Source organism: Peromyscus eremicus, chromosome 7 (genome assembly GCF_949786415.1).
Source record: "Peromyscus eremicus chromosome 7, PerEre_H2_v1, whole genome shotgun sequence".
Classification (NCBI taxonomy): Eukaryota; Metazoa; Chordata; class Mammalia; order Rodentia; family Cricetidae; genus Peromyscus; species Peromyscus eremicus.
The window spans coordinates 61333090-61350709 of NC_081422.1; the positions used below are offsets into that span (position 1 = coordinate 61333090).

The window sequence follows — 17620 nt, forward strand, 5'->3', positions numbered from 1 at the left end:
AGGCAGATTCTCTATAGAGATCTCTTTGAAGCTGTGGTTCTTCTGCTGGGTGGCGACTCCGGAGGACTTTCTGAAGCCCCCACCAGGGAGTGCCCACAGACCTAGGTTAGTTTTCAACCTCTTTTTTATTCGTCTGAAAATGGTAAGAGCTGACGCACACCAGAGGGTCAAAGGTCAAGCAATAACGATCTTTGGGTAATTTACACAAATAGAAATCTACTCCGTGGCGCCATTCTAAGATGGTGTGGGCCACGTGGTGGGCCATCCTTTATGGGAAAGATGGTGAAGCAAGAGCCCCCGAGGAAGCCTTAACAGAAGATAACTTACAAGAACTAACATGAAAGTCAGACGTGGTGGTGCACGCCTGTAACCCTAACACTCAAGAGGCTGAGGCAGGAGTGTTCAAGCCCAAGGCTAGCTTAAGCTATACAAGTAAGTTTCTGCCCACCACCCCAAATGACTCTGGTTCTAGTCCCTCACCCGACATTTCACAACCATCTGTAACTCCAACCAAGGCTCCTCTTCTGACTTCCCCTGGAACCAGGCATGCACATGGTACACAGATACACACGCAGGCAAAACATCCATACATATCAAAATAAAATAAAATGAAAAACAGCAAAATGGCTATGTAATGGCATTACAAATAGACCTTATGCTAAATTTCTTTCAAAAAGGGAGATGATAAGTGAATAGGAAAAAAGAAATTGAGATAAAGATTTCAATATGCAATAGTCTCAAGGGCACAGAATAAAAGTGCATGTATTTTGCATTTAGAGCTATTCACTATAAAGTTTTCTGAAAGCTAGGTGATACTATCTTTAGGATTAAAAGTCAGATTAAGCATCACCAGAATTTATAATAACAAGGGTCATACTGTGTATCTACACTTTGTAAATTTAGGATTTCTCAAAACTTTTCTTTACCTTAATAATTAATTCCTGAGATGATTAAAAACTCCACCATTTATAATTTTATTTTGAAAAGATAAAAGTCTGCATTTGTGGAATGTCATTTTGTTTTATAGTCTCTGAAAATCTGACTGCTAAACCCAGCTGGTAAAAGCCATGCTGTGATTCTGTCTGCCTGAGGGATAAACGCCAGGGTTTCATGCATTATCAATTATGATTAAGTTGTAGCTGGCAACTGGTTTCCTGCCCCACCCCTACTGCTTCCAGATCAAGTACAGAGATGCCAAATTACAGGAGACCACTTGGCCCCAGGCTCCAGAAAAAAAAAAAAAAACAAAAACCCAGAAGGGAGAAGAGCTCCAAAGCACCAAAGTCTTCTCATGGTTAATATAAAAACCCATTCATTCATTCATTCATTCATTCATGTCCATTGTACCTCTGCTACTTTACAGGCGCCTTATCAGACACTAGAGATCCCATGAATTAAAGAGGATGTGCCCTGGTTTACAGGTCGAAGAGGACTGGGGAAAGGGGAAACTGGGGACAGATATTAAGGGTCAGGGATCGGTTCTCTTGGGGGAGAGGAGGGACAGAGGTCTATCTTTCTAGTTGGATTCAAGTCTTCTGCAGAAACAAAAGGTTCCTGTGAGTCACTTGTCCCCTCATGGGTACCTCCTCTCCTTTTGCAGCTGCACATTGTCCATTATAACTCAGACCTGTACCCCAACTTCAGCGCCGCCAGTGACAAGTCAGAAGGTCTCGCTGTCCTTGCTGTTCTCATTGAGGTACGAGGTGGTCAGAGGGCCTCCTTCATGAAGTCTGTAGCAGGGATGGTATCAGGACTAGGCATGTGTTCTCTGCACAGCAATCGGTAGTGAGCTGCTCCTGGATCGCCCTGCGTTGCCTCTAGAGCAGGGCTGTTCCTCATAAGGCTCCTTGTCTTTTTTCTCAGAGGAAGCCTTTTCTGTATCTAGGCAGCTGAAACAGACATAGCTTTTGTGACATTGAAAATAGTGAAAGCACCCCCTCCCTTATCTCCAGCCCTGCTGTATGGTATGAGGTCACCTGGCTGGGGAGGGCCTGTGGGGTACACGGATCCTTAGGCTGCACTACCAGATGCATCTGTCACTGATACAATACCTAGCATCCAAACTCCATTCTGGAATGAATTATGTAATATTGGGAAACAAAAATGGAGCCTAATATGGTGGTGCATGCCTATAATCCCAGCAGGTTGGAGGTTGAGACAGGAGGATTGTTGAGAATTTGAAGCCAGCATGGACTACAGATCAAGATTTTATCTCAAAAAACTGGGGGCAGGGGTGGGGAATGATCAGCTTGCTTTGTAAAACAAAGGCACTATGTTCCCATTCCCAATGTGCTTACTTATCTGGCTTGGCTTTTGTGAACTCAAAGCTCCATTAAGTTCCGGGTTAAATGGATTGGTATAGCTTTTGGGCTCCTATGAGATAACCAGGAACACACCCTATATACTGGGTTACTCAAACCTGGTGTCTTAAGCTGAAAACTAGATATTGTTTGATGCCAAAGGTCACGACCACTATATTAACTCCCAACAGTGTGGTGATGGGTCAGAATTTTCTTTGTGAGGCAGTTCCTCGGGGAAGGCCTCCAGCCCAGCCTGCCGATAGTACCTGTGAATGCAGGCTGATCCTAGCTGATTCCGTCCCAGCTCAACCTGTCTTGTCTGTGTTGCAGATAGGCTCCATCAACCCATCATATGACAAGATCTTCCGTCATCTGCAACATGTTAAGTACAAAGGTGAGCGGTGCTTGACTACTTAGTCATTCACTGTGACACAGGATGTGGTCACACCTGTGTCACCTTAAGAATAACAACAGCGTAAGGGGTGGGTGCTGTCTGTGTTCCTGGGCAGTGTTGTGACACCGGGTCAGGTGGCCCAGAAAAGAGCATATTCCCTGTGCCTGAATGTGAGTATTTAAGCTCCTCAGTTACTATGTTTATGCCTCTCCTATCAGGAGGTAGCTGATACCCTCACTCCCAAAATGTCTCTCCAGGCCAACAAGCTCTCATCCCAGGCTTCAACATTGAAGAACTTCTGCCTGAGAGCCCCGGCGAGTACTACCGCTATGAAGGGTCCCTGACTACACCTCCTTGCTACCCTACCGTGCTCTGGACAGTTTTCCGAAACCCTGTGCAGATTTCCCAGGATCAGGTAACAAGCCAGGGACTGTACAGCACATTGCTCCCCGCCATAAGCTGTGCTAATCAATGACTTGACTTCCTCTGAGATCCGTTAGCAGCTCTTCAGAACCTCTCCGGTGACCTGCCGCTGAAACGCTGTAGGAATTACAGACTGAGCTCTAGGAGGAGTTAGACATCAAGCTAGGAACACGGACAGACTTCCCGCAGTTCATTAAAGAGAGCGGCAGAGCTGAGTTTACTGACATACCCCTCAGTGGCTGGGGGGCATCTGCTGTCCAGGTGGAAGAGCCTGGCTGGTGGGGCAAATAAAGATCACATCAGGTTAACACCTGGGCCCTGGGGGTGCAGTGGTGAGAGGGACACTCACCGCCCTTGGAGCTCACAGTCTAGAGGTGCAAGCTGGGGTGCCCTGCCGTTAGCAACGACTCATGTTGGAAGTCGGAGTTAGAAGTTCTCCGGATCACCTGACTTCTGAGTTGAGTCACTGCTCATCCTGCTACCCCACGGCCTACAAGCATGAAGAAGGAGTGTAGAGAAGGTCGGATGGTGCTGCATAATAATCACCCCCACCCCAGTTGTCCCAGCCAGCCTCTCCGACAAACTCCTGCTCTTTACTACAAGTTTCTGAGCTGAGAAACCTCGATAAATGGCAGCTGGTGGGTGGACGGGAGAGGGGATGAGCTGAATCAGAGGTGAGATGTGTGAGGAAGCAGCCATAGCCTAGCCCAGAAGCTGCCATGGAAACAGATTGTATCATATTCGTGGGGGTGTGAAAATGCCAGTAAGCCTGCAGTCAGATCACCAGCCGGCCTCCTCCCTCTGTCTTTTATTCTGATTTGACTATAAAAAACAAGCCCAGCCCCCACTGCTTTAGAGTTGGGTTCCAATCCAAGGTCAGGAAAGGAAGAATGTGGTCTTGGTGAGAGGCTAAGGAGTCCTCTTCAGCTTTCCCTTCACTTGGGGCAGCTCCTGGGGTCACTGGGAACCTTGACAGCAGGAAGGACCCAGCCCAACCCAGCAGTGGCTAGTTAGTGAGACCCTCAGGATGGAGAAGTAGTTCTCTGGTTTTCCCGTTGCTTTCAGATACTTCCTGTCAAGCACCTCATGGGCTGATTCCAGAGGCTTGTCCCCAGTCCTCTCCCCAGGAGGCCAGGCCAGTGAGCATTATCTGCTCATGAGACCTGTTTCCATTTTCCCCCTCAGCTGCTGGCTTTGGAGACAGCTCTGTATTTCACACACGTGGACGATCCTTCCCCCAGAGAAATGGTCAACAACTTCCGGCAGGTCCAGAAGTTTGATGAGAGGCTGGTGTATATCTCCTTCCGACAAGGTGAGGAAGGTGCTGGGGAAGGGAGAGGTAGCAGTGTGCTGCCACATCTGTGTTTCCTACCAAGGAAACAATGCCCTTAGGAGACTGGCGAAGAGTCCCCTGACTGCCAAGGAACCAGAGCACGTCTAGAACTTTGGTGTGGGGGCTACTGCAGTGTCCCTTCAGTGGTCTCCACTTCCTTGAGTCCTTGGAGAGAAGGCCAGGACCCTGAGGTACACAGACCAGAGCCCTTAATTCTGGGAGTCACCTACAGGTGGGGGATGAGATGTTCTTGGGGACTTCTCTGCTCTAAAGAATGATTCCTTATCCTACGACACATTAGAATCCTTTGCACGAGGAGAGACTTCTAATTTCCCACCCTAGACTCTCTTGGCACCGAGGGCTACATATGCCCTGCCCTAGGCCGAAGGAGGTGATTATATACTACAAGCATCCACAGATGCTTCTTTGTAAGGCCAAGGACATAATCCATGTTCATGGCCACATCCGCTCAAAGTCTAATGTAGCAGGACCCATTAGCAAGAAAGCACTCTGGTTCACAGCTTTTTTTTTCTCTAATCTTGGAGCTTGTATAAGCACCAGCAAACACATTCCGAGCTGAATAAAGCTTAATAGTTTGGTGTATTCCAACTACTAGGAACTCATCATTCCTTCTAAGTCTGTAACTGTGGTGACTAGGAGGAAACTGGTGTTTCACTTGCTCAGTGCCTCCATCAGCACACTGAAAGTGGTCATGGGGGAGAAGGAGAACTCTTGCCATCCACACCCATCTTCAGACCTCTGAAGGCAACTTTCTCACCACGCCTTCCTGAGCTTTGCCAAATCTGGGAATCTTGGATGGTCAGAAGCAGTGCCGATCTGCAGAGGCACCCCCATCATCTCTGTATGTCACTTAGAGCTCGACAGGGCCAGGCGTTCATATTTTAAAACAATACGTAAGCCCACCTGCTAGAGGAGGCATGCCCTTCATCTCACCTGATGCTTTTTATTGTTGTTGCTCCTTTACTGTGTGAGATTACAGCTGTCATCTGCTCAGTTTAGTCACGAGCCAGTGAGGACTGCCTTTCAAAGCCCTTCCCAGAGGCATTAGAAATCAGCCCTTCTGAACCGACCCATTGACGTGGCCAGCATTATGTCTGTAGGCTGTCTCTGTGGGTTATCCTCGTGCCCGAGGGTTTGTGCCTTGCATTCTCTCCAGATACCACTCAATTAAGGTCATTCCCCTTCTCTTCAGTTTCTGAGTCTGAAACACAATCTGGGAGCAGGGTGGCCCTTCCTATCACCTGAGAATGTGTAAGACAGTGACAGCTCAGTTGTTTTCTAGGGAATGATTTGAATGCCCGGGAGGTTTTCATTTGCTCTCCATTATGGACACAGCACTCTCCTTCCCTGTTCTTCTAAGTAGACTGTGAAGTATGTGGAATTGAACGAAGGTGCTTCAGTTCTCTGTGTTCTTGAGACAAGGTCTCCTATAGTTCAGGCTGCCTTTCAACCCACTACATAGGTCCAGGCTGGCCGTTGTGGTTCTCCTGCCTCAGCCTCTTAAGAGGTTGGAATTATAGATGTGAGGCATCATACTCTGTATGGATACTTCAATTCTTAAATTTAAACGCCTAGAGGTGAGGACCATAGTCCACAAAGATCAGGCAAGATTTTGCTTATGGTTCAAGGGCTGTAAGAGCTGCTCTCTAATCTAGTCTGTATATGTACCTGGAAAGAGGGTAACAGATGCTTTCCCTGAAGTCAGGAGACCTCGGTTCAAGGCACTGCTTTGTTTTCTCCTGACTGTATGATGTGAACAAAGCACGCCCTTCTTTGGCCCTGGTTTCCTTGGCCACAGGATGCCAGGCTGGAGACCTACTCTGACATCCTTTCAGCGCCAACATACTATGATTCAAAATGGATACTAATAACTGCCAATCCTGACTTTACATTGCAGGGTCAGTGTTTGGGGGCAGTTACAGAGGATCAGAAGAAACCGTGCAGGAATTTGATTATGACAACTAAAAGTAATCCCCACTTGTACCGATGGACTGTGGCATTGGCGCTAATTAGCCGTCTTCTCAGATGGGCTCAGGTCTAAGTAGCTGCTTGTAGACTGGACCATACAGGCAGCTTTGTAGCTGAGTGCTTTGGTAGATCCTGCAAGTCTGGCTGGAGTAGACTGAGAAGGCTCTAGACAGAAGCTTGAAGACTAATCCCTGGCTTAGGACATCAGGACCAAAGCCCAAACGTAGCTTTGCCACAGGCCCTCCCGCATGGCTTGGTCAGAGATGCTGCTTCTGTGAGGCGAGGCGAGGCGAGGCTTTCTCCTTGGAGAATCTGCAGCAGTCCAAGGCAAACTTTTAGACACTGATTATAGAAACTTGGCCAAAGTACCCCTTTCCTCATACTCCAAAACACAGGCAGCAAGCAAGGCTGCTTCCTGAGGCAAGATGACGCGGCAGCCCCTGGGAAGCTCAGCTCCTGCCCTCCTCTGCCCACAGGTGCCTGAGTTCACAAAGGCCTCTCCCGGCCAACCTGGGGCAGGTCTGGCTAACATGCACTTTCAGGTTTATAGCGTGGGCCTGTTTGTCCACATGACCCCTGAGTGATTTGGGTTCAGTTCTTTGCAGACTCTTCCATGGAGGCCCATTGATGATTAGGGTCTGTTCTATGCAGTTTCCTTCGAAAGTTAATGAGAGCTAAGGAATCCAAACATTCTTCCAGGAAAAGAAAGCAAAGAAAATCTCTAGGAGAGAAAATGCAAGGGCGTGTGTGCTGTGTGTGTGTGTGTGTGTGTGTGTGTGTGTGTGTGTGTTCTGAGATTTAATCAAATTGAAACACATAGGACTGAACCATTCAACTGCTATTACGAGAACATACTTATAAAAGCAGCACAGAACGTGCTTTCTGCCTGGAAGGGGCTTGTACTTTAGCCATGATGTAGCCCTAGAGAGGGGTTTCTCAACTCTGGCACTACTGACACATGGGGCAGGATAATTCTTATAGTGGGGCCTCCCTATGCCCTGTAGGATTAGCAGAAGTCCCTCATCCTTACCTATTAGATGCCTGTGGCATGTGTCCACTTGTGATATTCAAACAGTATCTCTGGACAATGCCCAGTTCTCTAGGGGAGATGAGGCAAAATGGCATTGGGAACCACTATCCCAGGGATTGGTCAGTGACTTTGTGGGCTTAGGACTGGTTTTCTCCCCATTAGTATAGGATTTGAAAGTTGAGTATCACATGCTCTGATCTTTATTTTTTTATTAAATTTTTATTTTATATGTCTATAGGTATTTTGTCTGTATGTATGTCTGTATACCATGTGCATGCCTGGTGCCCCAGGAGATCAGAATAGGGTGTTGGATTCCATTGAACTGTAGCTACAGACAGTTGTGAGCCACCATTTCCAACACTGTGGGTGTTGGGAATCTAACCCAACTCCTCTGGAAAATCAGCCAGTGTTCTTAACCACAGAGCCATCTCTAGTCTGTATTGTATTATATCCTGAAAACCTGAGTCTGGTGATGATGATCCCAAACTAACTAACCCAAGAGAAGCCTTGTTCCCATAGCCCTTTAGAACTTAACTAAATATCCTTCTTATACAACCCAGTAAGGCTAGGAGAAGTGGCAAGAGAGAGACCTAGCTCCTCTGGGAAAGTCTACAGACCCTTCATCTGAGCACCTTTCTTCAGGGCCCTCATCATCCCTTGTCTCCTTCCCACCTCACTTGGTGGCCGTTTGGATGGCTTCAAGTCCCTACTCCAGATGGAAAGCTGTAGATCCTGCAGGGGCTGCGGAAAATGCCTTCTTCCAAGGAAGACTTGAGCTTGCCCTCAAGGTGGGGTGCCAGAGCGGAGGCTCACCTAAAGTCAGTTCAGGTTTCCTGAGAGCCAGGTACCCTAAGTGAGGATGCTGGGAAGAGCACAGGTCAGGGCCCAGAAATGGGTTAATTTTTTCCCAGTCAATGACCCCAACTCCAAGTCCAAATGGTGATGGATAGTAAGGCAAGGGTCTATCAAACCTAAATACTAATGTTGCCTATTTCCTTTTAGGGATGTTAGGGGCAGGGAAACTGGAGAGACAGGAAAAGGCCAAAAAGTTTCTTTAATCATGTCTTTAGTGGGCCTGCTCTGAGGAACTGCATGTCACTCACTAGGGATCTAGAGCCAGCTGAGGGGCATTTAGATGAGTGAGTGTGCTGTACTATTGAGCTTGCTGGACATCGAGGGGGAGGGCTCTAACCAATGGCCATTTGCACAGTAACATAATTAGAGCCTGCTTATCCTGGACAGACCTGCATAGTTTTAGAAAAACTTTCAAAAGGGAGAAATTTTATCCAGCTAAGATGGCTGATTAATTTTTTTTTGAGACTAGAACTTATATGCCGTGGTTATTGACCTTGTGTTTCTTCAACTTTCTATTTATAAATAAAAGCTATTAGATGGAAGAGTATCATCAATTCTTCCAAGGCATCCAATGGGAAAACAGAGAAGTTTCTACCTTCAGATTCCCAGACCTGGATCAGGGGTCTGAACTGTGATCAGCAATCATCAAATGTACTAAGAAGTGAAGTCCCAGTCCCCTCAACACACCACGAGTTTCCCTAGCATGCCCTTGCTGTGCACTATGGGACAGAAAAAACAATCAAAAACCAAAAAAAATCCCCCCCCCCCAGCATTCCATCTTGCTCCTGTTGACAAGCCCCTGACTCAGAGCAGGCTGAGTTCAGGAACAACAGCTGGGAAAGGGGCCAGGCATAAGGATGGACCCATTCCTGATGAGGCCCTGGCTGATCCTCCCATGTCAGCTCTCTGTGGCCACCATCCCTGCCCTCTCAGCCTCAGCCTCCCAAACTGCAGGGCCTCCTAAAAACAGGGAAGGCACATAGACTATTCCTTTTGTCTGGAATGGCTCTCTCTCATTCTCAAAGTTCTTTTAAGACTTTTAATCACACTCTCTCAGAAGCCCTCCCTATTACCCTGGAGGTGGCTTATTACCGGCCTCTTTCATCTGACTTGTTCATCTCTATTGTGGTATGTGGCATTTAACCAAGTAATTACTTATTACAATACAGTCAAACCAGAGATAGGTAGGTAGGTAGGTAGATAGATAGATAGATAGATAGATAGATAGATAGATAGATAGACAGACAGAGAATATTATACACTATACACTTACATCCTTACGGAAAGGATGCCTGATGTCTCGCGTCTCATTTCTTTATTCCTGGCACTGTGCCTGGTGCAGGTTATAAGCTTGCTAAAAGATATAACTGACCATTTCCTTTTCCTTTTCCTCCCCAGTATCTTCTCTCTAGAATGGTTTACACATACGCCTGGCCAGTTGTCAAATTTCTAAGTTTTCCAACCATGTTAAAATAAAACCATATGTAAGGGAAATTCAAGACTAGAACTTGCAACCGAGTTTTAAAGGCCTGGAGGAAGTTGCCAACTGATGTCACACTTGTTGTGGCTCTGGGCTGACGGGGATATAAGCTCCCCATCCCATTAGCCATTATCCCTTAATCCCTGACAGCCTGGACCACTGAATGCAACTCAAAGTTCAAGAGCTGGCATGGCAGCTGGCTCAGAACAGTGTGGCAGGCATGCTTGCAATCTGGGAGACAAAGCCCTCAGTTTCTATCACAGTTTTATAAGCCAGCTACTTTATAATCTGCCTAGTGGTGCCTTTTTGGTGAGTTTCTTTGGAGAAGTTATTCTCTCACTGGATTATACAGGGTTGATGAAAAACATTGCCTGGTTGAAAAATACCCTCCAAAGGCAGCAGCAATGTGTGCTTGGTCACTGAGGGCATTTTCCTAAGCCAAGTACAACTGGAAAAGAACATTAGCACTGCAGTCACTTGACTCTGTGGCTTATAGAATAAGGGTACAAAATAATAATATAATAAGAATAACTTGTTATCATTCTAAGTCAATGTCATGTTCATAAGCAACCAAACCCCTGGTAAATCTAAACTCTCCTGGCTTCCGTCATAAGACTGGAGACCACTGAAGATATATCATCCCTGCATAACATGTTGACTCTGAGAACAGTCCGTGCTTTGACAGGACTTTGAAATAAGAGATTACATCCCACAATCAAACAGAATTGAACGTAGAACTAGAAAATACTAGACTGTTGTTCCAGGTACTCCAAGATGTGTAAATGAGTGCTTGCTCTCCGGGCTGGACTTGTCTGTGTTTGTACTTGAGGCTTCAGAACACCTCAAAAGCAGTTTAACCAGCATCCTCGGTGCAGCCAGATGCCAGTGGAAGAGGCAGCTCCTGAGCCAGCTAGTCCAGGTAGTAAGGGGCCTTTGTGTCAAGCAGTTCCTGACCTTCCTGGACAATGCAGCTGTCTGCACCTGTGCGCAATTTCCTTTTGTGTGTTGCATCGCCCTATCTCTGTTCACTCTGGCTGGTACCTAAGTGCTCTATGGAGGCACTGAGCAGGCAGTGCTCGCCCATCTTCTCAGCTTGAGGTATCTATCTCAGGAGTCTTTTCCGCTAGGTTCTCATCAGCTGGCTGTCATGGACCACCTCTGAGAGCAAGCCTGTCTCCATTTTCCCCACCTGTCTCATCATTCTTCTCTAGGAATTACATGTTGTTGTCCCTGTTTGGAAACAACTAATTTCTTTGTTTAAGCTGAACACAACCTTCTCCAGCTCAGCCCATCCTGCACCATCTTTGATACCTGTACTCTAGCTGCCCAGAGACTAGCCTCACCTGGCTGAGCCTCTACTGAGAAATACTTTGCCTTCTTCTTCTGGCTCGAGTTCTCAAGTTATCTCGACATTTCTCCCTATGCCCTGAAAGGCTCATTGCTAGCTCCCTGGCTCTTTAGTCAGCAGATGCTTTGGCCCTATCTTCAGTGGGCCTCAAAAAGACCCGCTGAGCAAGGTCTTTTTCTGCAGACCTTGGTTGGTACGGCCTAAATTGGTAGGATGGCATTCTAACCACACCTTCCTGCCTTGAGCATCCTGGGGAGGTAGAACTGTTATGGTGACACCCTTTGCCAAGCGTTTTTCTTCCTTGGCACCTTAGCTGCTTTGTTTTTTTCAACATCAAAGTCTTAGCTGAAAATTCACTTATTCCAGTCTCTGGAACTTTCTTTGTCTTCATTGCTGTGTGGGCTCACATCATTGTTTCCAAAGAGAGACAATTTAGTCCCTGACAGAGTCCACGTAGGAGTGAAAAACTTGGGTTGGAGCACTGGGCTCAATTATGCTATTGTCAAAATGCTGCAGAGCAAGCAAGGAAATGCTGGACTCCTCCTCCAGAGAAGCCACCAAGCTGGGCCTAGATCACCGTAGGGCCTAGATCTCCATGGGCTTTGCTCAGCAACCCAAGACCCATAGCACACAGACAACTCCTTCAGCCATGTGGTAGGAAGGCTCAGCTGTTTGGGCCCATGTGACTCTCACATGTTTATGGTGACTGTGAAAGAGATGGTCCAGCTTGGACAACCTAGCCAGGTGGCTAGCTAGTGACAGTCTTATGTGGCTGGATCTGCACTATGAGCTTCTGGAGCTTGAGGAACAAAATTGTGTTTCATGACAGGGCTAGAGAAGAAATGGCCAGAGCTTGTTTAAGATAGAAATGAGCAAGGTCTCTGGGTACCATTTAAAAACAAACAAACAAATAAACAAAAAACCCCAGCAAACTCAAATACTAAGTTGTACTGTGCTGGGACCCCAGGCTATGGGGAGCATACAGTATGCATAAAATTCTCCCTGAGTGGGAACCTGTCCTATGTACATCTCGAGACATACATTGTTCCCAGTGCTCAGTTTACCAGGGAGGCCTGGGCAGGCAATCTGACCAGGGGAGCTACTTAAGAGCTATGAACTCTTGGTGGTGGCCAGTCAGAACAGGAACAGTCCACCTGTCCTTGGGGACACTCTCCTGATGCCTACTCAGTTTACTCTCACGGCAGCCAGGGCCACTCAGGCTTGTCTCAGAGGCTTGGCAGGCTTGGTGTGAAATTGCAGGATAGTAGAGAAGGGGTACAGGTATTATGGCTCCTGGGGAATCAGCCAGACTCTGGCCACAGGATAGGAGAAGGCAGGTGAGCAAAACCTTACCCTGCAACCTCCATATGATGAAAGCCCCAAGGGTGAATTATTACCCTCTGCTGGCACCTCACACTTGGCCAGGGTTCACCTAGTATCTTGGTTCCTATGGTGGGCTATACAGGTGCAGACTATACCGGGTTACCACAGCCTGTCACACTCAGGCTTCCAGTGTGAGTTAGAACAAACACCACGAATAGACAGAAAAGCAGGCAGGGAGGCACACGCATGCGTGCACACGCAAACACACACACACACACACACACACACACACACACACACACACACACGTTCTGTAAAGTTTCAGAAAAGCACCCGAGAAGAGGGTGTATGTAAACAGACTTCTTTAGATGGAGGACCTGGCTGAGAGGAAGAGAAGAGTAGTGAGAAAGTATAGGAAGCAGGCTAGGGGCTGCTCAGGGAGGATGTTGTGATTGGGGTCCTCTGTTTATTCAGAAAGATGCAGTCACAGGTGACTACACCCTTGGAGATCCCTATTAGGCTGTGGGATTTTACCTTCGATGGCTGGGTCCCACTTAGAACTCCAAACTCATCCCACTTATTCCTAATAGTGACTCCTTGGGGGAAGTCATAATACCTCAGTCTCATGAAGCAGAGAAGATAGATTGGTAGAGTAGAGGAGTTTGTCCAGTAGGGCCAAGCAGATGTGGGAAAGAAAGAACCAAAGCGTGACATCAGAGCAGATGGGAGAGGAGAGAAGACTGGTGGCAGTTCCTCACTGAGAAAGACAGGTGCCAGAGAAATAGAAAACTTGCCAAGGTAGGCTAATTCTTATCCAGCTTCACTTTGCCTCTTTGGCCACCATGATTAAAAATTGAAGTCTTGCCCTAGCAAAGAAAGTGACTGTGGTAAAGGAACAGAGGATGGAGGAGGAAACAGTATGGATCCCTAGGTGGGAATTTCCCTACCCCATCAACCTAAGACAGGGGTCACCATCCCTAAAATCTGAATAAGCCCTGGAATACCAACCAAAAATAAGAGTTTTATGCTATGCACTGGTTAGATCCATCACGGTCTGGCTCTAGATTAACTTCCAGTCTTTTCTCCCCTTTTGAAGTAGGACTCCTTACCGACACAGGACTGAGTTTGGGTATGTGGCCTCCTGAGTGTGCATGTTACACCTGGGTGATCCCGTGATTTTCATGTGATCTGGGCTTTGTGATACTTTCAGCCCATCTCTTCTGCTTCTCTGCTGTCGCTTTGGCTTCTGGTATCCCTCAAGCTGCTCTTTAATTAAAAAAAAAAAATGAACTGCCAATCAAATGTTTCTCTAATGAAAAGAATGAATCACTCTGTGGTGTGTATGCAAAAATCCCATTTAAGACATTCTGTTGGTTAAGGTTGGAAGGCACTGCTTAAAAACATACCTAAGCCCAAGGTCAGGTGGCTGGTCACATGACCTTGGCCATGGGGTTGGTTGTTGCTGCAGCAGTGAAAATTGGGGGCAACATTGATAGAATCGTCCCAAGAGACCTTACATCCAGCAAGCAAAAGTAGACTGAGATCTTATTCTGTAGCCCAGGGTTTCTCAAGGTGTGGTTCACAGACCACAAGCATCAGCGTCAGCATCAGCTGGAGATGTTGGAAAATAAAATGTAGCTTCCTGGGTCCCAGGTCCAATAGACCAAACCAAGTCTCTTAGGGCTGACCTTTCGGGAAGTCTACATTGTGAACATGATCCTCAGATGATCCTTGTGCAACTTTGAGAGCCCCTGAGGGAAAACCACTGCAATTTGCAGGCGCCCCCTAAGCACTCCAGCCAGTCAGTCCCACAAAGCCAGAGGCCAGAATCCTGAGAACAGAGGTGGGGGGATCACAATGCCCTGGGGACAACAGTGTAGCTAGTTCATCATTTCACACCCATGTGCTACGGGGACCAATGAGGAAAGGGGGAATGTGACAGGTGCTCCCTGCCTCCTCACCAGGCATCATCCTTTCCGTGGTCCTGGCTGGTATCCTTGGCATCTCCATTGTCCTGGCAGTGTCTGTTTGGCTCTTCAGAAGGAAGAAGAGGTGAGTTGGTTTGGATTCAGAATTCCCATTCTGAATGTGTGGCTTATGTGCCCGTGATGACTGGTCTATCTGGAGGGACAGCTCTGCAGAAGGAAGAGCTCCTGTTGTATAACCCACACTACCCTAAGAGTGCTGCTCTCCAAACACCAGTGTCTATTTCCTTGCATGAAATACTGGTCATTTAAGGGTTACTGTGCTCAGGTGTGCTGGTGATTCTACCAGCCTTTCTCCATTACTAGTTAGCTGTGAGACCTTAGGCGAGTCTTCTGATGTGTGTTTGCCTTGGCACTAAGATCTTTCCATCTGGTGTTTCTTCTATGAATCCAAAAAGAAAAATGAAGAAAAACCTGGTCCCTCACTCATATTAGCTATAAATGCCTTTGCCCATAGTTTTATTGCCATGCTTGGCTTTTCTTAACTCAATTTATTTTTCTTGGTATGGAAAACAAGGTTTCCAATTATGGCATGAGAAGTTTGAAGTGGGAGTAATAGTAAGACCTGCTTTAGGATGCAGGTCTGCTATGACCAGGCCTTGCAAACAGAAAACAAATAGGTTCTGTTTCAGTTAAAGCTTGGTGTGACACCATTTTCTCTCAAGTCCAACAGAGGAAAGGTCTCCCAGAGAGGAATCTGGACTTCTAAAACTCCTTTATTCCATACCTGAGCCAGGCTGCTCTCTGGCTCCCTCTCTCTCCTCTTTGACTAACAAGACTTGTGTTCTTATTGTTCCTGTAGCAGAAAAGGTGACAACAAGGGAGTCATTTATAAGCCAGCCATCAAGAAGGAGACTGAGGCCCACGCCTGAGGTCCCTGGCACCCTCAGACATCCAAGGAAGGACCTTGCTTTGGACACTACATACTTTGGCTCTCTGGACACTTGAAATACCTCAAGGTGTTCTCTCGAGCCCAACTGTAACCCCTTCCCCAGACTCTTGTGAGGCTTCCAGTTGGTCCTCCCCTGTTCTGCTGTCACAACCACCCCAGGGTGACCAGTGAGTGGGATGAACTGATCTAGGGGGCAGGAGCTTTCAGTGGATTTCTCTAGCTGCGTGAGATGACTGAAGATTTAGGATTCTGGGTCACAAACCGAACCTGCTGGTGGACTATTAGGGTTTGGAAACCACTTCCATCCTAGGTTAATCTTGATATGTCCCCAGTGCCATGGACATTCCAGTTATTCTCTGACCTTCCAGACCAGAGTGTGTGTCCTTTGCTCAGGTGACGCTTTTGAAACTCAGCTTCCTTCCTCAGCGAGGAACTGTCTTCCTTGGATTTTCTTCTGCCCTGACAGACCCTCCAGCCTGACCTCATGCCTATGGAGAATTGCGACAGGAAGCATCAGATGATCAGAAAAAAAGAAAAACTATAATATACTAGGGCATTTCCACAGTCCTGTCTTTTGGGCTAGAGACACTGACCAAACCTTACAGCCATGTAGGCTCAAGTCCTGTTTCTTAGTGGGGATAAGAGGGAGACAGGGAAAGGGGAAATGGAGGCAATGGGAAGGCATACATTGTCCGGGAGTCTTCCTTTGGAGTCAGAACTGGAATCAAGAGACAGTGGAAAAGAAACTGAGTCTAAGTTACCGCCTACTTAGCCTCAGGAGGGCAGTTGTGTTTCATACTCTACTCCATTGCTGGAAAAATGAGTTGCGTTCTCTCTCCTGGAGTAGATGTGATTTATGAATGATCTGCTCTGCTTTGCACCCATGGGAAACAGACAGAAGCAAGACTACTGTGCAGCTTTGTCTCTTTTGCCCAAATATCAGTTCAACCTTGTCTGATATCCCTTCTGCCAACTCAGTGTCAGGACTGTCTACTCCTCTGGCCGTGGAGAAGTCTAAACGATGTTTAGTCAAAATGTATTTTCATACTATCAAAGCAAGAAGCTAGCTGCACAGAGCCAAACCAGGTCCTGGTATTTAAGTACCAAAACCAATGGAATGTTCCCAAGATTCTCCCTGTTCTTCCCCCTCAGTCACACAGTTTCTTAGAATACTTAATTCCTTCTTCATGTTCCTCCCACAGAGGTGAGAACTCTGTGGAGTGCAGTCAGCTCCACGGCTCTACAGGAGCCTCGGCCACCAGCCCCGAATTCCTAGTTCCTTGCAGTTCTCTGATTTAGTCTCATTTTGACAGCATGGAATGTCCTCTTGAAGCACAAGGTTTTTTGTTTTTGTTTTGTTTTTATATCTTTTTCCTTCTACTCCTTCCTCTGATTTGATAAAAAATCTTTCTCTACCATTACAACTTTTCACAGTGGCCAGCCCCATGTCTTTGTAACATAATTCACTGGGCGAGGTTATAGGTGATCCAATGGGGGCTTGGCTGTGTGTGTGTGTGTGTGTGTGTGTGTGTGTGTGTGTGTGTGCGCGCGCGCGCGTGTGCGTGTGCGTGTGCAGTGTATGTGCATGCACACAAGATCACTGACAGCCTTGGAGTCTGGGTGCCATCCTGGCCTTGCAGCTGACATGCCCGATGGTATCATCACAGAAAGGACAACCCTCAAGAAGCAGCAGCAGCACAATGCAGGGGGCCAGAATGGTCAGCCAGAAACTAGCATAAAGCACTCCAGGACAGCAAGACTGTCTCAAAGAACTATGTGCCGACCAGTTATGTGAGAGCACAGCGAGACTGTCATCCCTGGCATGAAGACTGGCCCTAATGGGAGATGTGCTAGGAGGTGAAAACAGCGGCCTTTCTCCTTCCCTCTTCCCATTCAGCATGGCCCAGACATTCAGTCCTCGTTCAGTCCTCATGGCTGAGATGAAACAAAGCCAGGGAGCAGAAAGAGTGCTCCGAGAATCAGCGCTGTCAACTGTTAACTCTTGAAGATGCAGCTTTCTCCGTATTCCCAATCATTCTGGCCACCACTGAGGGAAACCAGTGCTGTGGGGTGTGGAGCACAGCTTGCCTTACACGCCTTAACTCGGCTGTGTGAGGTGTAAGGTGGGTGCCTAGGAGAGCCTGGGTGGGCACAGGGCTGGGCACATGGCAGGTGAAGAAGACTGACACCAGGCATGGGTGGGTGGGGCATGCACCCGGGACCTGGGGGAGGCACTGGTTTCTGCAGTTTTCCTATGCCTCTAACTGG

At 47.3% G+C, this 17620-nt stretch overlaps 1 protein-coding gene across 2 annotated transcripts in view; it reads left to right on the forward strand.

Annotated features, from left to right (window-relative positions):
• The window catches only part of Ca12 (carbonic anhydrase 12), a 55256-nt gene extending 38365 nt beyond the window's left edge, over positions 1 to 16891 (forward strand). The window contains exons 5-11 of one of the 2 annotated variants that reach the window (XM_059268161.1): positions 1601 to 1696; positions 2631 to 2694; positions 2952 to 3109; positions 4303 to 4429; positions 13572 to 13604; positions 14440 to 14527; positions 15263 to 16891. In XM_059268161.1, the coding sequence (XP_059124144.1) occupies positions 1601 to 1696; positions 2631 to 2694; positions 2952 to 3109; positions 4303 to 4429; positions 13572 to 13604; positions 14440 to 14527; positions 15263 to 15332 (636 nt within the window). In that variant the 3' untranslated portion in view covers positions 15333 to 16891. The remainder of the gene's footprint in view (positions 1 to 1600; positions 1697 to 2630; positions 2695 to 2951; positions 3110 to 4302; positions 4430 to 13571; positions 13605 to 14439; positions 14528 to 15262) is intronic. The other variant, XM_059268162.1, reaches the window with a different exon arrangement.
• The last annotated feature ends 729 nt before the right edge of the window (positions 16892 to 17620 follow it).